The sequence below is a fragment of the Calidris pugnax genome, unplaced genomic scaffold (genome assembly GCF_001431845.1).
Source record: "Calidris pugnax isolate Ruff unplaced genomic scaffold, ASM143184v1 scaffold25, whole genome shotgun sequence".
NCBI classification, from domain to species: Eukaryota; Metazoa; Chordata; class Aves; order Charadriiformes; family Scolopacidae; genus Calidris; species Calidris pugnax.
This window is the reverse complement of record NW_015090805.1, coordinates 5,011,743-5,033,957: the sequence shown is the minus strand read 5'-3', so window position 1 is coordinate 5,033,957 and position 22,215 is coordinate 5,011,743. Positions and strand designations below refer to the sequence as shown.

Here is a 22,215-nt window from a genome sequence, read left to right as displayed (position 1 = left end):
TGGTATCTTAGAGAACTAATTTTGCAAATCCTTGACATTATACTAAGGGATTAAAGAAAAATGAAAATTCAGTAAAGATGGATAAAAACTAAACAAGCATCAGGTGACTTTACTTCTGTAAAATCACCAATGGGAAAAGGAAAATAGTATCACTCAGCTCAACAGTCTTTCACTGTTAGCTGAGGCAAGTCACATTATTTAATTATGTCATAGGCTAACAATACATATATAAACAATTACTTACTACACAGTTGCTGGTTCTGTAAATTTTAAAGATGTCAGATCCAGAGTATTATAATAACTACTAATGAGGAAAGAAGAGAAATCACAATGCTCATCTCAATCTGTACATGACTTACCAACACTGAATGAAGAACAAAGCATCTGAACCCCTGGTCGAGGTTTCTCCGTGAATTTCACTGGCCGATTGCTTAAAAAGAAAAGATGTTTGAAACAGGACATGCCACACAAAACTTGGCTTTTATCAACATTTCAAAACATCAAGGTATGTTTCTTCAAACACCTACATAACAGGTACTTCTTAAATACATACACTAACATCTGCAAGTCTTGTTCAAGAGGATGAATAGTAAGGTTTAGTTTTCAAAATTACCGTACACACACACACAAATGATACTCAAGGCCCACACAGCTTATGAATTTTTCTGCTACTCCCTAGTAAGGATAACACAGTATGCCAAAGAACTGTGTCTCTTATCTTCTCTCTCATCCTTCAGTAAGTATGATCTACCCCCTCCATAACACATCCACGAAGTACTGAACTCTTGCCCTCACATTACAAACCACCAACAGTATATGAAATAAGGCCTACCAAGTACCACTGCTGCAGAATGCTGTACAAAACCATAAAATTTTACAGAACTACATAAAAGTTTTGCAACATTGTGCACAGGGTGATTTTAAAGACTGGTTTCCTGTTCTGCAAGTCACGTACACACTCTTCCAGTTGATATGTCCATAATCTCACAGAAAGTAGCTACTAAGAACTACATTAAGGAGAAATCCAGCAAACTGTGCCATTTACAAGCTTTATAGGTTTTTAACTCATTATTCTAACGCTTTTCTGTTCAAGTGTTTTCTCTTTAACAAAAGAAATGTTGAGACCTTCAGTATAAGAATATTTCTCATGTTCGTATGATACACACTGCAGAAATTCAATCCTAAGAATGCTGCTTTGAAACCTACCAATGCTTAAACCAATTTAAGTCCATGCTTATATTAATTCAAACAAAGTTTACATCTCATACAGTCCTCTAAATTAATTTTAGAAGATGAATTTAGGATCCAGTTTAAACACTCCCCTGCTATAGCTCACAACCCTAAAAGATTCTTCAGATGAAACTACAACCTTGATAGTTTTTGCTGCAATTCTATTACCTTAAGATCACAAGTTTGAATTAAAAAGTAAAATAATCTTCTGCTTTCTGAAGTACTGTTGTGGTTTTTTTTTAATAGCTACTCTAATGGAAAACGGATTGTTTTATACCAACTGCCATTATATGGCACAATACGAGAGACAGACTGACAATCCCAGATCTCTTCTTTCCAGTATTCATTTAGTTAATTTTTTTTTTTTTTTTACAAATAAACAGCTATCATATATAGAACATTTTAAAAACTATCCTGAACGTACTCTGCATGCAAGTTCTGTAAGAGACACCCTGAAACTACAGGACCATTGAAAACGCAACACAAGCAAAAAGCTTTATTTTACTACTCCAGCATATTTATGTTTGCAGCAATTCCAGTTGTTCTACATTTGTACTTTTAGTGCAGTAAGAAGTTAATATATTTCCAAACTAGTCTCCCAGGAAAACAGAATAACACAAATTTGTAAACTATATAGTTAGCGGTGGTGCTTTAAAATAATTACGTAATAGATTTTGTCCACATTTTTATTATCACAAAACCCCAAATTATTGTAGCTCGTTAAAAGCCCTCGACTTATTTTAATCAAGCACAGTATGGCATAGAGTTAATCAGCAACCCATTTACATACTTGAATTTCATGGAATCTGCATCCCATTGCCAAAAGCAAACAGTTCCATCTGCACCAGTAGAGACCATATATCGCATGGAGCCTTTCACCATTGGACTAAACTAAAGAGAAGAAAGTAAAATCAGATACATACAAAAAACACATTTAAAACTGTTTATGAACTTCTAAACACATTAACGTAAAACCTTCATTTACTTTGGATTTTTCACTAAAACCGCTAAAGCAGTTATTGATAACTGCCATTTATAATGTTTACAAAATAACATCTCCTATACTTTTAAATAAATTTGTGGTCTATGTTTCAATTATTGCATTATACAAAACCAATTCATTCACTGCTTTGTTTTTTGAAGTCTTTACTAACCACAATCATTCACTAAAAAGCAGACTAAGGAAAAAAAAAAAGGAAGTTTTGCAAAACAGGCTTACTTTTAAAATTCTATAATTAAGCAGAGCATCAGTTATGGGATAGTCCAAGTGTGTGTGACCCAACATCACATATAAATTTACAGAAAGCCCTCACACATACTTCAAGACATGGATTTATTTCTATGCACAGAGCTACTCTTCAGAAAAATTTCCAGAACACAAGTTAATTACTACTACTACCACTAGAAACAGCCATATACAACGTACGTACTGCAATCACAGTATTATTCAGAATGCCTAAACAAAAAAAAAAATCCACAATACTACAATAAAAGAAACACCATGAATAAGAGCTCTGCAATTAAAAAAAAACAAAGAAATAAAAAACCGCAATGAATACCACAAGCTCTGCAAATATGAAGATTACTCTTGGAGGCAGCATTTTGAAAAAACTGCAAAATTATTTTGTACTGAACTTGACAAGCTGGCAGGTAGCCATGCTTCACCCCTCAACATAAGCCTGTTTGTCTCATTGAAAAACACAGCAAATCCGGATAATGTACGACTAGTTTAACTGTTAAATAAGGAAAGGCCAAAACACGGCTAAATCTTAAGGACTACCAATAGCACTTAGAGTAGCACGATGCCTTCGCATTTAAGAACACAACATACTACACTGAACACCTTTACACTTTTGAAATAACTTCTGGTTTTGAGATTAAGACAAATACCCATATCACTGAAGCTGTAAAAATCATAGTGGGTCAGAACACTCATGCACATAAACGAGCACATCACGTCTCCAGTAACAGACAATAGGAAGAGACAATTTTTCCCAGAAATTCTCTTTGGTTCCAACAGTTCAAATATTACCAGTAGTGATCTTTTGTAAGTGAAGAAGGATTCCCATCACTGTCTTCAGTTAAATACTCAAGAATTTCAGGGAGGCAAGGAACTCTTTTTTTTGTACTTTTTTTTTTTTTTAAACTGTGGTTAAAAACCCCACAGTTTCCCCTGTGGTTTTGACTAATTTTTGACAACAATATTTAAATGTTCAGATTTTAATATTCCCAGAGGCAGTCACACAGAAGTAATTTCTGTTCTGTGAAAACCACAGTGAAAGTTACTTGCCATTCACTTGCCAGGTTTCATGGGAAACAGAACATTAGTACCTTGTACTTCGACATGAAAAAGCAAGACGTGCATTTGACAAGTTACTTCTTAACCTAATAACAGCAGCTACAAAGTGCTTTTCTCCACAAGGAGAAAATGAAGTATTAATCTTCCTTTTCAAAAAGTTGTAACATAAAGACAGAAAAGGTGTAGAGCATTCATGTAACTATGTTTTTCATATATATGTTTCAATTTTAATAAGCAACCAAGGAAACTGGTTATTTCTTACCAATAGCTAGCTAATCTTAGGGTATCCCATCAATCTAAATCCTATTACTAAAGCAGATTGTTAACTTTTCAAATCAGGTGCAACAGCATCTCCCCCCCAACCCCCCAATTATTTCTTGTTTTCTACTATTTGATTAAAATACCTTCAAACTCTCCATACTATGCTGTCAAGGGAAAATTGAGTTTGATGGACCAGTTGCTTCTTACAATCCATGTACGTTATTTGTGCTTCAGTATCTCGAAACACTTAAAAAAAACATACCTGTAACGAAGTAATGGACCCTGTGTGTCCATGGAGGACGGCAACTGGTGCGCAAGTTCTCAGACACCACACTCTGATGATTTTATCACAGCTTCCAGCTGCAATCATAGTGTTCTCGTAATTGACAGCCATATCGGAAATCTCTGCTGAATGTCCTCGTAATGTGGCAAGTAACCTGCCATTATGAGTTGACCAAATCTTTACCAAACAGTCATCCGAGCCCTAGAAAGAAATATTTATTGCGCTCAGCAAGGATTTTCAAAGACGATCAGGATAAAATTTTAGGCTTCCTTTAAAGAACCTAACTAAGCTTTTCCACAGCTTGGTAAATTGCATGTCTATTTAAAACTATGTATGCTACTTCAGCTGAAAGAAATGAAGTCATACAACCAACATCAAAAAAGCCAAAATGTTCACTTATGGTTCAGGATTACACTGCAATCTCCACAGATCTATATCATATACTGCAAAAAGTCTGGGATAAGTTTGAGGGGATTCCTTACAGTAATGGTCAGGGTCAATGAAAATACTGTTCTGTAAAAGCAATCTCTCCTCTGCCACTTCATAAATATGAAACATGCTTAACATTGAACATCACTGCATAAAGCTCCTAAATCAATGTCAACACCTAAACAGATATTAAGTACAACAATTTCTTACACGCTTCAGACCTTTAATTCATAGAATCATAGAATCGTCTAGGTTGGAAGAGACCCTTGGGATCATCGAGTCCAACCATCTGCCCTACTCTACAAAGTCCTCCCCTACACCATGTCCCTCAGTACCGCATCTAAACGTCCCTTAAACACATCCAGGGATGGTGACTCCACCACCTCCCTGGGCAGCCTATTCCAATGCCCGACCACTCTTTCAGTGAAAAATTCCTTCCTAATGTTCAATCTAAACCTACCCTGTTGGAGCTTGAAGCCGTTCCCTCTCGTTCTATTGTTAATTACCTGTGAGAAGAGACCAGCACCAACCTCTCTACAGTGTCCTTTCAAGTAGTTGTAGAGAGTGATGAGGTCTACATCAAATTGTTCTACTTAAGCACAGCGATGGAGCTAATCAGCTATGTTTTAACACTACTGATACCGACCTCCAGAAGTTTTAGCATAACATGCGTTTCAAAGTTCTTTTCCTTGCATCCCTCTAGAACTATATTCAGATTTGGATCTATTTTATCAACTCACAGTAAATATTCTATGTCCAGTCCTATCGAATGCAACACAATATACAGATGAAAGATGGCCAAGAATCCGCCTGTGCATCTTGACGTGCTGATACATACTTCCTGGAAATGAAGTACTGAACTTTGCATATCCAGTTAATTGCTTTGCTCGATGTACTTCCACTAGAATACAAAGAAATCAAAGAATGAACATACTGACGTTTAAAACAGGTCTATTCTAAAACATGACTTTATTTAACTTGCATTAATATCTTACTTAAGGACTTAGTTGAACTGACTTTCAGATATCATAAAGTCAAGGGTTTTTGTACTTGTCATTTTTTGACGTATAAAACCAAGACAGTATTTTAAACTTGCTCCTATCAAAACTTCAGTCTCTAGATAAGAGGCGCTAAATTTTACCTTTATTTTCCTATGGCTTTCTACATCTTAAATCATACAAGACTCCTATCTAAAGACAAATTATTTGTATTTTCTGTAGGTTTATCTACTTAATAATAGAGGAGCTTTATAAATGAAAACGATGTCATCTAGAGGCTACTGTCTCACTAGTGCTGAGAGCAGACCTTTGTACCCAATACATAACTCCAGTGAAGTCACACGAAGTTCAGCAGATAAACCTCCAGATCCAGTTCCGAGGTGCAATTCTCAGTGTTGTGGCAAGGCCAGTATCGAGATAGACATCACATGCTCACAGCAGCAGCAATGAGTGTTGAGAAGAGCTTACCAAGATTCGGTGGTGTGCCATAGTTCACAGGCATTTCAGGAGGCCTTCCTCTGTGAAGAGCAGCAAATGCAGAGCCCTTCCAAACAGTGTTCCTGCAATCTTGAAAACCAATTGGTTGAAGTTTGTCATAAATACATGTTAAAAATGCCAAGAGAGCTGCAGTTCCAAAACATGGTGAAAAAACATATCTATAGGTGGTCTCAAACGCAGTATTGAAACAACTGAAAAAACAGAAACACCAAATGCCCCAAGCCTTCTCATGAACAGTGTAGCGTCAGAGGAGAGAAAAATCCATTTTACATAGTAACAGAAGGAGGAAAAACTCCCAACACAACCAACCACCAAACTTTGAAATTACTCCTAAATGGTGATGTCCCTGCAGTTCACATAACACAAAACTTCGACTGATTTTCTTCCACTTGTTCTCACTGCAAAGCATTTAAGATTTTTAACATTTTCACAAATATTTATTCATAAATATTATTTTTATTGAATAGTATGAAATTATTTAACTAGATGAACTCAAGAGGTCCCTTCCAACCTGACAATTCTGCGATTCTTAAAAAAAAATTCCCCCACTGACAGTCATTTTGACACACTTATGCTGAAATAATTGAATCCTGATTTTCGGGATAGAACAGTCACTGTCATTTACTGTGCATCCTTTAAAGCAGTTAGGACAGATAACTGAAAACACAATAGCACCCCATAAACCAGTTCCACATCATAGCACCTAGCTACCCAACAGAACTTCATACAAACTTGTGAATGCCCCCCCTCCCAGAAACATTCAAAGAGATACATCTAAAGCTAAAATCTACTCTATCAAATAACATGCTTGTGCATTGCCAATCACTACCTTTAAGTTACAGGCAAGGACTTTCTTCCTGCATATGTACAGAATTCAGAAGTACTAATTTTGATGCCATTTGCATTAACCAAGAAACCTTTCAGAAATCTGGCGTTACTGTCTCGTGTTTGCATGAAACAGTAAAAAAGCTACCGCATTCAAAATCAACACACTACTGGGAGTGTTGGGAGATGTTAGAGAAGTAGCACCTGCGTCCTGATGATTCATTATATTGCAGTAACATTGAAAACTGGCCATGTTCAGCAGCCTCAGCACTCAGGAGTGATTCTTGTGATGCAACTGAAAACCTTCTCTTCACAGTAATTAATATATAGGTATAAGATTCATACAAAGATTGCTTGTGTTTTAGTTCACTAAACGCAGTACAGAAGAAGTGGAGCTCAATTGTGCTGAAAGCTCACCACTTTCAAGTGTTCCCAAAGTCTTCACCATATTACTTATGAAAATGCATCATACCCATTTCAAATAATAAACACATCATACCTTTTGCTGTACGTAACAATGACTGTCTCCCTGCACCAAGTAAGGAATTCACTCTCGAAATGCTGGGTGGTATCTCCTTATCCAGTATAGGTCCAATACGCTTGCAAATTTGTAACAAATGGTCTGGAGCCACATGCTTGTTGGACAGCACCTGGCAGAAATTTAAGTTTGAAAAATTTATATAGTACATCCAGAACAGACGTATCTAAAAGCATCAATATTCGTGGGTATATTACACATTGCTTAAATATTTCAAAGTTCAACTTACAAAACAAAATCAATTCCGTTAAGCTCCGATCTAGTAAATTCAGTGAGTACTCTCCAAGAACGGGAGAGCTGGAGTAAAAATCACTGTGGTAAAATTAGTTACTGTGCATCAGTATTTTACTACTGAAAGCCCGTGATACTCACACCTGTGGCACCTACTTGTGCAGCACCCTACAGTGAGTGCCTTTGCCTAATTCACCCAAGTATTTTTATTAAAAATAAAATTAAAACCCTCATAATTCAAGATCATGGAGAATTTTGTTGTAATGAAGCACAAGAATTTACACAACAAGTACTTCAGTCACACAGCACTTGTTCAGTAAACTGCAAACTAGTAGGTTTAAGTACAATCTCTCTAGAAATAGTTTCCTTGAAGAACCAGTACTACATAGAAGACTGCCCTACTTCCTTAAACCAAAAGGATCAAAACAGTCATCCATCCATTCAGGAAGGATCCTAAGCTATCTACATCTAACAATCTAAAAAAAATACACTCCCACACACACTTAGATGTCTCAGTCAAGAGCAGCTGTGCGTGGTTTTTGAGGGGAAAAAACCTCTTCTTTCTGGGAGTTCAATGAAAGAAATCCTTATCTACCTATAAAGTTAATCACAATAATGCTGAAGTTAAATATGCAAAGTAGGTTTACACAGACTCAAATACACCAAAACCATCAGAATCACAAACTTAAACTATTGGGGAGGTCTGAATCAGCAGGCACTAACAGCCCCGTGCTTACTCCACTCTCTGATCTGGCCAGGTAAAAACCAGTCAGACCCAGAAGCCACACTGCCACTTCAGCAGCCAGACCATTCCCAGCCAATACAGTCAGGAGAGGCAGAGGGCCACACCAACACAGGTATGTGGCCTCTGGCCCACGTAGCTCAGAACACAGGCAGAACGAGCTGGTGCTTACGATGCTATTCCCTGAGCCTACTGACTGAATTTAGACGAAGGAAGCCCTGACAAGGCTGATCTCACCATCAGAACAGCGGGAATAAAAATACCACGTGCTGTCACCTGAAGTCTGTTCAACAAAAAGTTGCCCAAATGCACAGTAAGTATTGAGAACATATGATTTAAGCCACAGCCAAATACATGGTTTAATAATAAAAATCCATGTAATGTATATAGTTTGCAGGGGTACAGGTTGCATTCCTGATGGGAAGAGGAGGTGGTAGTATCAGTAAAATAGTTAACTTTATAACACAGCCAAACATATGCAAGCAAATCAGCTCATCGGATGCTTAAGGTTGATTATGAAAAATATATTTGGTAGCCAAAGATTACAAAAAGCACTTTTTCACAATTTCTTTATCAATTTTGCCTCTTGAATTGGTAGAGAGCAGCACCAGCCACGACACTGAGGACAGAAAGCTCAGCATACTTTATGCCAAGCATCATAAACCATTTTGTTTGTGTGCCATCATCGGGAATTATATATTCCACATAAAATCCCTAATGGAAGCACGCATACAAAACCTTGGAATTAATTTCCTTTTTAAGTAGTTTTACTCAGATTTTGGATGGAACAGTTATTTTAAAGTCTCGCTCTAATTCCATGATTAACAGAGAGGAAAAGAAATAATTGCACCCCACAATTGCATTTGCCTGTGGTCTCTGAAAAATCAGAGTGAGACCAGTGGGACAAGAAGGGGTTCCCAAAGCCCCTCAAAAGCAGAAACTAAAACCTTCAGAAGATTAATTTTGATATTCTGAAACACTATTACCCTGTGTAGAGATTTCTTCTAAATTGTGTAGGAAAAAGCCGCAGAAGCAGCACATATTAAAGAATTAATCTGACAACTCTATATGCATAATAAATATAGTTAAAAAACCTGTGCTGAAGTCAAAAGAATCTACACATGACATCTCTCAATACCACCACTTTTGTCAGAAGAACTGGGGTCAAAAAAACCCCAACCAACCAAAAAACTCTAAACAATCCTTTTTGAACTTAATACTACTTTCATGTTTGCTGAATTCAAGTCAGAGCTTGAAAGTATTCCTGTTTAGCAAGACTAGGCTTTTTAGTGACTTAAAGCATTAATTTAAAATCTCATTTGCTCAACTGACGACACTGACAAGGAGAAGAAATGGAATCCAGTTTATCACTTTAAGCAGCACTTAAATAATTAAGAAAACGTTTTAAACAAAATTTCATTCCCTCTCTATGCAAATATGATTCTGAGATCTTCAAGTGTTACACAAGGACAAGGAGATTTAACTGTAACAATACACAAACTGACAGCTAAGGGAGAAGCCAGTCAATTAACCTGCAATGACTGATCTTTGGCGGAGAAGGGGAAGAGAGAATAAACAATTCTTTAAAGAAAAAAATCAACTACAATAAAGCAGGATCAACCACACTGGGTATGCACTGCCATACCACCACTTCACAAGATTCAATCACCAAATATACTTTGCCATTTAAGAAGCAGTAAAATAAAACACCTACAGAAAGACAGCTTTCCATTCTGAAACGGATATAAGTTAAAACATTTAGAGCAAACAACATCAGTCATAGAAGGCATAAAGTACATGCTGTTGAGAAATCACTCGTATCTTTCTAATATTTAGAAACAAAGCTATGACCAGTGAGTAGCCAGAGATAAACAGCATACTCATAGGCACCAGAACTGCCAACCCTTGATTTCTGAACAGCGATTTCATTTCCTAATCTGTTGAAAGGGACCGATGAAGGAAGCCGACCAGAAAATAAATACCATCAAATCAAAACGCGTTTAACAAACTTGTTCATGAAACTCTGAAATGAAACCTTGCTTCAGATTGGTTCTTCCCTATATGTAGGCAGTGGCATGTACCAATGCACAACGCCAAGCTCCACCTCTGCTATGTAAACAATATCCTCAATTTAAAACACCACTTGTGTTTTTGTTAGTCTAATGTAAAGAAATTAAAGGCCCTTTCCAAAATAACTCCAATGTCTTAACAGAGCCGGAATGAAAATGGAAGGTAAAGCTTTGGGCCTACTTTTAAAGGTAAAGGGTCTAACATGAATGTCATCCTAATTAAAAGTTTTAAAGAAAAAAAATAATTGGCTCACCAATTCTTCATAACTTCTACAATGCTCATTTCCTTGCCAATCCAACCTTTTAGGAAGTAACTAAACGGAGAGGAAAAAAAGACACAAAAAACTCAGCGGTTAGAGAAAGGAGGAATAGCTCGCATCCAAAACAATGTGTGTTGAAGGGAAAAAGTTGAGACGGTAGAGTGGAAGAAACTTCAATGACTTGTAAAGGAAACTTTTGACTACAGCGCGAGAGATGATTTCATCAGAGCCCACACAGACCTGGTGCTGTTCCAGCTCCTGCACCAGCACCTGCAGAGAAAAGGGGAAAAAAAATACAGAGTTAGGGACGAGCAGCCTCCGGCTTCTCAAGCGGCTGCTGCCGGGAGGGGGAGGGGGCGCGGGGGGCTGACCGGCTGCGCACACCTCCCCTTCAATCCTCTTTGCGGCAGCGAACGGCCGAGGGGTGCGAGCCGGTACGCCCAGGTGAGCGTGCGGCGCCCCGGTACTCACCTTCAGCGCTCTCCTGCAGGGCCCGGTGGTCAGGAACCGGGCTATGAGGAAGTAGAGCTCTGCAAGAGACACGGGGAGAGACGGGGGGGGATGAGTCCGGGGCTGGCCGGGGCCGGGGCGGGGGGTGGGGAGGGAGTCCCCGGGGTGACTGTAATTCATCACCGCGGTCAGGAAGATGGCGGCAGGGAGCGGCGGCGGCACCGGCGGTAGCTCTCGCCCTGGCCCGCGGCCGCTCCGCGCCCCGGCGGTTTTACCTGATTCAATGAGCGACAGGGACACGCCGCCGCCGGAGTTGGAAGAGGCCGGGGGCTCAGCCATGGCGGCCCTGGCCCGGCAGCCGCCGCTCGCTTAGCTCCCTCGCCTCTCTCTTCTACTCGGCACAATCGCTGCTGGCGGCGGCCGTTGCTGCCCGGGTAGGGATTAGGGGCTCAGGCAGCGGCTGGGGCGGGCAGGGCCCGGCTCGGCATAGCCCTGTCAGCGCCGCCCCTCCCCCACCGCCAACCGCCAGCCAACCGCCCCCCCCCTTTCCCCTCCTCTCCCTCCCTCCGCGCGCGGGAGCGAGCCGCCTCCGCCCCCCCGTCGGGCTCGCGCTCGGGCTCGGGCTCTCCTCCCCTCCCCCGCGCTGGCGCAGCCTCAGCAACGGCGCCGCCGCTGTCCGCGCGACAGGTCGCAGCACCGCCGCTGCCACCTGCGCCGGGCACGCCCCGGAGGGGGTGTGGAGAAAAAGTAGTCCCTGTGGCGGGACCGGGGGGGACCGGCGGGGGGTGAGCGGTGGGGTGAAGGGGTGAGCGTGTGGCCGCGGAAGATACACGGGGTCGGGAGGCGGGGAGGGGGAGAGGAAGGCGGCCGGGTAGGGCGGAGGATGTGGCCGGTTTGGGGAACGCGAGGCCCCGGCGCGGAAGGATTGCGTGCGGGAGGCGGCTTGGTGACGGAGCGCTGGTGGGCGGGGCCGCTCGCTGAGGTGGGGGAGGCATCTCCGGGGCGCGCGGCGGTTGCCGTTGAGGGGCGGGAGCGCGCGGGGCCGAGAAGCCCCCGCAGCTGGCGGCGGTCCCCTCAGCGCCCGGGGACGCGGCTTGTCCCCCGGCCCGGCCGACCATCCCCTCGCCTACCCCGGGCAGGCCCCGTCAGGCCGCGACCGGCCGCAGCCCGCCGTCACACGACGAGAGCCGGTCGCGGGGCCGGCGGTTCGCTGAGGCGACGCGGGGCCGGGGGAAGGGCGAAGCGGGCACCGGGCGCTGCGGGGCCCAGACTTTCGTCTCGAAGGCTCGCACGTTGCCCGGGGTCGCCGGAGGGCTGGCAGAGATCTGGAAGAGCTGGGGCGGCAGCACAAGCGTGTGTTTGCAAACTGTGCATCACCTGATCGGTGTAGAAACGCTGTGACTCGCTTGTCCGCTGGCTCCCGTTGCCGCTGCAGGCGGAGCTCAGACCGACGGGTCACCACCTGCGCCACCGAGGCTCCCCAGGTGTGATGCTCGGGGCACCTCGGCCACCCTAAACCTGGGTTTAAGGAGTAGTGGCGTTTCCCCATCCCTGTGGAGGAAGGCAGCGCTTCACTGGCATCATCTTTCCAAAAACAGCAGTTTTGCCCCAGTGCCCTGTGTTGCCTCTCTGCAAACATGTGCCAGCGCTACTTTCACCCCACCCCGGCTTTGGGAGCCTCTTTATGGGGGCTTTTATTACTATTTTTTTCCCCCTTAGAGTTGTTTCTCACTTCTGCCCAGCATGGATTCTAATGTGAATGTAGCAATGGCCACACTCATGCTGCATTTTAAATCTGAGCTGTTCCTTTTTCCCTCCTGCACCTGTGGCTGCTTGGTACAGGTTTTTAGAACCTTTGAAGTAAAATATTTTTGCATATCATTGTAGAAATATGTGTGTACTTTATTAATCTGGCTACCTCAGATGTGCTTTCAGCTTTTGACAGAGAGCTTTTGTAGACCTGAAGCGCAGGCAGCCTCCCCGGGCTGCTGCCTCTGCTTCCCGCTCCACTCCTTGCCTGGTTAGCGCTCCTGCATCATCTCAGTTCAGGTACAGGGAAAAGAAAAAGGTAACCTGTCCATTAAAAACCTCTCTTCAGGAGAGATACATGGTTTCCCACTTCTTGTGTTTGTTGCAAGCTTCAGCTGCATCATTTTTAAAGGCCACTTGTGTTCCTCTAGAGTTCAATGCCAGACAAATGGGCGTTCATTAGGTAAACATGGATGCACTTGAGCGTCCTCGCTGTGGTCGCGTTTTAAAGAGCTGTCATTAAGTTGACACTAGAAAATGAATTCCAGAATGGTGCAGCATGAACATGTACGGACCAGCACTCTCTTAACCAGAACAGCTCGTTGCAGCATAAAACTATGGTTGAGTAACTTCAAAAGAAACACATTCTCTTCACAGTGTATTTTAAAAAGGATGGTTCTCCGTTATGTGTGTTCCGTAGCACTGTATGCAAATCTGCATTAGCCTTCACTCTATTCCTTAGTTGCACAGAGCTGGTACCGTACAGGAAAGAAGCACTTTTTCTGGAGCAGGTCCACAGAAATTCTTGTCAGACCAATTTAAATGCCTTCTGCTCCAATTCTCCACAGGCAGAACTGACTGCCAATATATACAATTCCTCGTTTTCTCCGTAGCCAAAGTGGTGGTATTCTCCACGTTGGAATTTCATCCTGTGTGGAGAAGGGCAATAGTATCCATCTACTGCAGAATCAATCAAAATTCATAGTTGATTGACCTACACGTGTTTCCTAGGCACACTTTATGTAACTAGGAAAGACTATTTCATTCCTTACCACATCAAGCGGGCTGTGCTGCTCCAAACAGATCTAGGGCTCATGTGCTCCTGGTGCAACCACCTCTGCCCTTTCCTTCTGCCAGCATGAAAATTCCTCTCTGTGGTGCCAGAGAAGCTGTCGCTAATTTGCCCTCGCCAAGTCCTTTCACTTCCATAATAAAGTAAAAAAACGTAACTTTTTGTCCCCAAGAGTAAATATTAGGGAGCAGTTACAATAAACTGAACAGTGGATAACAGGTGTTAGAGGAAAGAGACTGAAAGTCATCAGGATCTCAACATCAGAAACCCAGAACGCCTGAGAAGCAGGCATTCAGTAACAGGAGATGAGAGGTTATTTTGGGGTATTTACCTGCAAGTTTCTTAGTCATTAAACTGGTCGTTTTGACTTGCTAAAAGTAGAAAGTAAGGACTGTCATGTAGCTATGTCACCCTACTACTAAATTAAACAATAAAATAAGGTGGGGGAGTTGGGAGGAAGGCAAGGGGGTTCAAAAAAGCAGCAGAAATTTACAATGTTGGAATATCCAAGAACTTGAAGCCAAAGCCACTGCCCAAATCAGGTGTGCTCTGCTAGGAATGCAGCTGGGGTGGAAAAGGGCCAGAAGGTCCAGTGCTGGAGGACATCCTATAGATAAGCTGAAGAAAACATTAAGCATCGCTTTAGTACTGAAGAAGTAAAAATGGTAAAATGCTCTCTCAAATGATAGCATTGTTTAAGAAAATAAGTTAGAGGTGAAACTAGTGTTTTTTAGAAATAACTGTATGACAATTTGAAAAAGGCACCAAAAATGCACAGGAAGGAGATACTGTGTTTGCAGGTGTTACTTAAGAGCATAAACAAGTTCTCTGTCAAGGGGAAAAAAAAAAAAAAAAGAAACAAAGAACGAACGTTACTTTTTGATCTTGACTCCTCCCAAGAGGAGGCTGACAGTTGCCTGACTGGCATCAAATAGACTGGCAAGATAAAACCACACTACAACCTATTGCAATTCAGCAAAATAGTGTGAAATGGGGGAGGGGGAGGAGGGGAAAGAACCACAAAACAACCCTGCACTCTATGGGAGAGCTGAAGTCATGCTGTACTAGATTCGATTTTTTTATTTTGAGGTTAAGTAAGATATAGTTAATATGCCCCCTTCTGATGAAAGGCCGTTAAATCTTCAGCAAGACGGATTTAATATTCTCAAACACAGCAAGGAAAATCGAGACAGTTTTGTACGACAGGAATTAGCTCTCCGCACAGCTGTGTTTTATTTGAAACAAGGCTCTGTCACCCCGCAGCCTCACCCAGCGGGCACGCGTGCCCACGGGACAGCCAGCTCACCCAACAGCTCAGCAGCAGCACCAAGAGGGAAGATTCCTCTTGTGCTTCCCTCCCTGCTCCTGCCCAGCCTGTTCCATGGCCCATCCCATCCTCTCTGATGGGCTCCACAACCAACCTGCATCCAGCTCCCTGGGGAAGTTCACAGCCAAGGTTCGTTCTTCCCCCGACATCTGAAGCTTTATTGATTTTAAGGTTGGATTTGGGGAAATTCCAATACGGTTCCAACACAACAGTCAACACCATCTGGTCAGTTAACGTTCAGGAGGACTGCTTTGTGCATCTTCCTTAGAGCAGTTATTTACACACAAGTGCATATGCAAACTCTTAAATGCCAAACAGATGAAAACATGTGATGCTAATTATCAACTTTTTTTTTTCTTAAGGTAAAAAGCACAAACCTATCAGCTTCCAAACTGGAAGTCCTTATCAAGACTGCAACTACAGTGTTCTACTTGCTACTCCCTGCATTACCACCTCTCTCTCAAAAAGTACATTTTTTAACAACATTAAAAACATGGTTAAGAATTAAGAACTACACCACTTAGATTGTGAGTCGTCATAGACAATGCAGGAGCTACAAAAACATCCTTTCATAATCAAGTTTTATTTGGCTTTTGTTTGGTGATCACAAACACTATAAACAATTTTACAATTGTTTTTATTCACACATTTTTTTAAATCTAAAAACTAGAATTCTTTTTTTTTTCTAAGACCATTTCAAATATTTTTCATTTGATCTCTGCAGACAAGCTGTCCTTTAAAAGCAGATGTGAAGTTCCAGTATCTCGAATACTGACATAACAAGTTAAATCTGCCAAGCAGAAACTTTTGTTCAGTCAGTATTTAAAGATATAATAAAAGCTTCCAATCTTTCGCATCACAGCTACAAAGTTGTTGGAAAAAATAAAGTTGCAACTACCAAAAATAACTTTGTCACAGATACACATCACTCAGCAAGAAAACCAACACTAGGGAGCAGTTTTATTAGATAAGCAATTCTACTGATGGTACAACCATAGATGAAGATAAATAACTAAAAATGTTAAGACATTCTCAACATATCATTATGAATTCCAAAGTCGGATCTGTGTTATGCTTCATTTAGCAGGATAGAAAAAACTGTCCCTCACAGTCTATGGAACGTGAAGCCTAATCAAGGCTTCGAAGCCCTCTCCTTAATGTAACATGCCATTAATTTCTGGTTTCATAGAAAACAGACAACCAGTACATGATTTTACCACTTTAAAAAAGCATTTACACTTATCTAAATATGTAAAAAAATGGGTTGGGTTGGGATTCTCTCCTTTTTAAAAATGTGTTCTCTAGAACTACTAAAAAACTTGCATTTACAAAATAGTTGATAAAAAATATTCCTCTGAATTGTACAAGAAGAAAGGTATAAGGACCACCAATTAAAGACTTGGTACCGGATGTTACTCAGACTTAGCTTCTTTCTCTACTGCTGCATCAGATGCTGGGGTCTGAAAAGAGAGAGAAAAAAAACCAGAACACTTCAATGCAGAAAGTTTCTAAGTCACTCAGCCTCTTGGTTTGTAGTATTTTTCATGCCCAAGTTAGCTAACTGGACATCCAGAACAACCATGACTTGTTTCTACATACCATGCTTTACAGTCTTAATAAACTGGTGTCACGATCTGCTTATTTCTCTTGGATAATGACCTACTAAAACCAAGCTGTCTTGAAAAGGCTTCTATCTCCTCAGATGCATCCATATAAATTCCAGAATGCTGCTGTTGTTCCTACTCAAAACATACTGCAAAGGATTTTATTATATTTTTTAAGAACAAAGCCCATTGCAATAACTACTGCCTTTATGACAGGAAAAAGGGACTTTTTAACCTACTAAGTTAAAATCCCTCCATATAGCATGTTTAGAAAAGACACTATAGATATGCTTCATGTATTGGAAGTTTAGTGCAGCATTCCTAACACATTCTGATATCTTACAACGTTTTAAAGTAACTAAGACTTGGAAACACAGTACAGCATTACGTGAAACAATTTTGTAAAAAATACTTTCAGTGAAACTGAAATGTAGCAGCAGAGCTGTACCTTTTCCAAGTCACATCTCTATATGCTGTACCTCAACTTTAGAACAAGTTCATACAAACTTAATTGATTAAAATCACAACTCCGTTAAGGTTGGAGAACTCCCTGCATTTGCAGTGTAGGTTAAAAAAAAAGATTGTAGCATATGTATTAACACAAAAATGATCCTTAATTATTCCAAAGCTTTGCAGCAGCACCAGCCAAAGAGATTGTTTAATGACAGCAGCACCCAAACAGGAACCCCAACACCCATTCAGTCTTTACTGCCACCTGGGGGAAGCTTTTGAAGGGTGAAATGGGGAAGCCATTTCCATTCTCAGGCGTTAAGTCTCTGTGAGTGTTACCAGAAGTCATCACTGGCCTTTCCTCAGATGGTGGATCAACAACAGCATCGCTGACACTACTGTCCTTACTGAAAACAGTAGCGTCCAACTGCACAGACCATACCTCTGCCTCTTTTAGACTCAGCTGTGATATTAAACCCACAGTTTTGGCTGGTGGGACCAACACGAGACCAGAATGAAGATGTGCCCCAAAAGTCACCATCCGTTCCTTGTAAATTCACATCATCTCTGCACTAGTGTACTAAATGGAGCCCAGCTGAGACATATTGCCAAAGTATTTCTGAAATACTACATGCACAAAATTAAAAGACCAAATTACACAATAAAAAGTTAAGAAACTGATAGAAAGTTAACCTAACTAAAGAATTGCTAGTTATAGCACAACTTTTTCACTAAGATCACGCTGTAAGCTTGCAAATGAAAAACCATTACCATAAAGTTCTCTTGTACGCTCAAGTACCATTCTGGACCTTCCTCAACCACCAAAACCCATCACCCACCTAAAAAAACAAGTACTTTTTTCCCCTGCTTGAAGATCTATCTGCACACTGATACACCAGTGTGACAGAATTCAGATAGACTATTTTCTATCTTTAAAAAATTACTTTTCAATGCAACAACCAGACAGGAAGCATGAATCACATTTAAATTAAAAAATCATCTGATTATCTGATCAGCAAACTCCGCTGAACTAATTAAAGTGGATGAGGCATTCAATATTGCAGAAACCCAGGACTAATTCTGGGCCTGCTACCACATGAAGACTTGTGTTTTATCCAGCTGCTAACAGCTGCCCTAGTAAGAAGCACTGCTTCTCCCTACAGATCTTGTCCTAAATTTAAAATTAAATTATGTCCACATTCCAGAAAAAGAATACCATGTGGAAGATGTTTTAAGTTAGATGATCAGCGACTCCAAAAACTTCATCAACATGGCCATTTTAGCACAGCACTACAGCCAAGACTGATTTGGCACTTTCATTTCTTCAGCAACAACAACTATTAGTAGTTCTTGCACTTTCTCTTCCACCCCTGCACCACCCTGTTCCTTCTACCAGCAGTGTCCGTATCTATGACTCCTCTAAATGTTATGTCAACTTTGGTTAAATCATTTCAATTTTGGATTTTAAGCAAAAACTGTTTCCAGTCCCACGAAAATCAGTATTGCATGTACCAAAAAAAATTTTTGTAGCAAGAAGCAGCCCCTCTTCCAGTGGCACCAAAGGCAGACTAAAGCCCAAACCAAACCCTCCAAAGCCTTACACCCCCTCTACACACACACACAGAGCAATATCCCCTCTGTATACCATCTATTATTTTCCCAAGACCTACCTGCAGGAAAAACAGTCCCTCTCTGAAGGATACTATCCTGTATTGGAACTTTGGTCAAATGTTCACCTTTTTCTTTAATTTCAGGGACTCTTATCACATCACTGCAACTCTTTTTTGGCACAACGAGAATTTTCCAGGCGTATCTACTAATGTTTCACTAGCCTACATCTTTCTTTTGGCAGGAATAGATACTATTATAAGAATGCTTATGTTTGTGATAGATGTTTGGACAGTCCAGTACAGTAAGTTATCCAGCTGCTTTGCCCCAAAGAATACAGACAACTTTACCTCCTCACTTTTAGCTTCCCCATTTTCTGCAGGCACGTTGTCCTTTGTCTGTTCTTGGTTTGTCTCTTCTGTCTGTTTTCCTTTAGGCCCCTTCTTCCCCTTTGATTGAGCTTTCTTGTCCTCAGACTTATCCTACAATGAGATAAATCTCCAGTAGGTAAACCTATGACCTACTGGGTAAACTGAAAATAATCAAAACCACACAAGATGGACTTGCTAAATAGGAAGAGCTGCTACCAAAAACCAATGAGCTAATATATAATTTAACTGCCAAAAGAGTTTTCCAAATTATACACGGACAAACAACCACAGTTTTAGATATTCAGCAACATGAATCAAACTGGCTGTGGAGATAAACAGATTCTAGTAGTTAGAGCAATTTGTAATATATGATTTAACCTTGTGGCGCATAAAAACAATAGCCATGCTGTCCTTCTATTTTGTAAATAGGACAAGGACAAAACGCTTCAAACTCTCTTTTTTCTCTTATATGGACAGGTGGAAATTTCAGTAACTATAACCTAAATAAATACATCACATAGAAGTATCATTTTCAGTCCTCCTTTGCTAGTACCTCGGTCACATCCTCTGTACCTACATAACTGTTGTTAAGCGGGTAGGGAAAAAGTATTTGAGAGCAACTTTCATATAAATATGTAACACATCCTCCCAGGCATTCCTTACAGCAACCAAATGCTACAAAGTTTGCCTGTCCTCCAGCCGATCCCCCTACTTATAAAATATTTCTATCAATTCAGAGTTACACAAATGCACTGGTTTTGACACCATATGTCAAACATCACTTAATGATACTAACAAAAATTTTCGGTAAGTGACAAAGTATAACACTTTTTCTGGGTAAATACAATGTGAGTAAGTGACAAGAGAACGTAAAGCATTTATACCTTTAAGCAGAAGACCACTACCTTCAAATGCATCTAATCTAATTTAAAAATATGTGTGCATTTCATAAGTATGTTCTTCAAATTAAGTCCTAATTTTATATCTCTGACCTAAATTCACTCCAAATAATAAAGTTCTCCTTTTTGCATATTTTGAGTACTGTAGAGATGTGTATCTCAGATTACTATTAGAAAATATTTGGTGAGAAGTACTCCATACTCCAAGCATTCATTCTTGCTTACAAAAAACATGCAACTTCCTTACTTCACACATGCAACTTTTAAATAGCTATCTGAACACATTTCATATTCCACACAAACACTCATGTCAAATATTGTCTTCATGAAAATACATTTGTCAGCTAATTGCAACTATTGACCAGAAGTTCTAAGAGTTTTACACCACTGGATAAAAACATGCAGTAAGTTACATTCCATATAAAAGAGATGCAAGGTTAAAAAATTTTTTTTTTTTAAAAATCAATGCTGAAGCATCTTATCTCAGGTAACTAAGCTGTCAATGACCACAAAACTTCAGAAATTCTTTACTCCTATTTTTAGAAAATGTAATTTTTTAAATCCTCAAAGCAAAAAGAAAAAGAAAACAGTTGAAAAATGTTAATGGGGAAAAAAAAAAGTGTCCCTTAAAAAAATTATGAAGGCTAAACTCAGTATTCCAAATTCAGGTAACAGACAACTTCAGAACACGTAGACTTCTGTGTTTCCATTGTCAAAAATGTATTTTTCTACAGTAATATTTAACGTTAAAAATACACCAAGTAACTCCATATTGAGCAAACTTCTCCCAGCCAGAAAAAATACTGTCAGAAGAGTTAAAAAGTTGATGCAAAGAAGCATTAAGAATTAGATGCGCCACACAAAGACACTGGACAAAAAGAAAAGCAGAACTGAAGTAAAACCATAAAGCTTCCCCAAATTCTTTAGGCTTACAACTTTGAGAATAGTAATGCATTGATATTCAAACTATTAGAATGAAGATGCATTATCGGTAAATAACTGTTTGGGATTAATAAAATGAAAACACCAAGAACTCTGCAAAGTAGAGCTCTCTATTAGTGCCGCTGAAATGCTTTTAATCCATACATTAAAAAGAAAAGCTTATAATCACAAAGGAACACTTAACAACACAGATCGCAACAAGCCAACAGATACACGGGCTCTTTTACTTCTCAGGAGAAACAAGGGATTTTACACTTCAGTTATTGGCACAGCGAGGATTATACTGAAAAACTGGCAGATCATACTAAACCACACTTATTTACACACACACACCTGAAAGCTAGACTGAACGACTGGAAACTCAGATCTTTTCCAGTGGCTAAGTAATTTAAATATTTTTTTTTGCCTGTCCTAACGCACTGTTTTAAGTCCTGAGTATATTTTATCCCCTTTTGTTAGCAATGAAACACCATCCTACATACAGTTGCTTTGACACCCAAGTAGCTCTGCTGCTGTACCAAGCTACAACCCGGTGCCCATGAATCGGTGCCCATGTTTCCCAGTAATAGTTTGGGGTGTTTAACAAGGACATTCTCCACCGGCGGTGGGATGCACCTGGAGATACTTGGCAGAAGCATCCGAAAACGATCCTTTGGCTCAAATAAGCCTTCCCACGAGGAACAGGTGAAGATGATTAAAAAGCAGCAGAGAGGCCAGACGTGGTACACCACGCCACCGGGCACCTCCACCACCCCCTCTCCATCCCCCCCCCAACACCGACCCTCACCTTTGCCGCCAACTTTTTGGGTTTCGGCTCTGCTTTGGCAGGAGCGGGTTTCTGAGGAGAAAGAACAAGTTGTCAGGGCGACGCTCAGCCCTCGGCAATCCCCTGTGCGGCACAAGGAGGCACACACACACCCCCAAGGCCCGACAGGGGACAGCCCCAAGGCCCGACAGGGGACAGCCCCAAGGCCCGACAGGGGACAGCCCCCCCCCTCCATCCCCCTACTCACAGCCGACAGCCGCGCCGACCGCCTCTTCGGCTACGGACGAGGAGAAAAGAGAGAGAAACGGGGTGAG

The 22,215-nt window shown here is 41.0% G+C and overlaps 2 protein-coding genes across 2 annotated transcripts in view; both read right to left on the bottom strand.

The window, feature by feature from the left end:
• The window catches only part of BRWD1 (bromodomain and WD repeat domain containing 1), a 55,051-nt gene extending 43,414 nt beyond the window's left edge, over window positions 1-11,637 (bottom strand). The window contains exons 1-10 of the mRNA XM_014938200.1: window positions 11,389-11,637; window positions 11,135-11,193; window positions 10,904-10,933; window positions 10,658-10,717; window positions 7,323-7,473; window positions 5,969-6,067; window positions 5,243-5,403; window positions 4,053-4,274; window positions 2,021-2,121; window positions 360-430 (exon numbers count right to left, since the gene is read on the bottom strand). Coding sequence (XP_014793686.1) covers window positions 360-430; window positions 2,021-2,121; window positions 4,053-4,274; window positions 5,243-5,403; window positions 5,969-6,067; window positions 7,323-7,473; window positions 10,658-10,717; window positions 10,904-10,933; window positions 11,135-11,193; window positions 11,389-11,452 — 1,018 coding nt within the window. The 5' untranslated portion in view covers window positions 11,453-11,637. The remainder of the gene's footprint in view (window positions 1-359; window positions 431-2,020; window positions 2,122-4,052; window positions 4,275-5,242; window positions 5,404-5,968; window positions 6,068-7,322; window positions 7,474-10,657; window positions 10,718-10,903; window positions 10,934-11,134; window positions 11,194-11,388) is intronic.
• Window positions 11,638-15,825: 4,188 nt separating this feature from the next.
• HMGN1 (high mobility group nucleosome binding domain 1) lies at window positions 15,826-22,178 on the bottom strand (the record flags this gene model as incomplete). The annotated part of the gene is made up of 4 exons (XM_014937996.1): window positions 15,826-16,721; window positions 19,274-19,405; window positions 21,923-21,973; window positions 22,149-22,178. Coding segments are annotated over 4 exons (261 nt in total), but the record flags the coding sequence as incomplete, so codon positions are not given.
• Window positions 22,179-22,215: the final 37 nt, after the last annotated feature.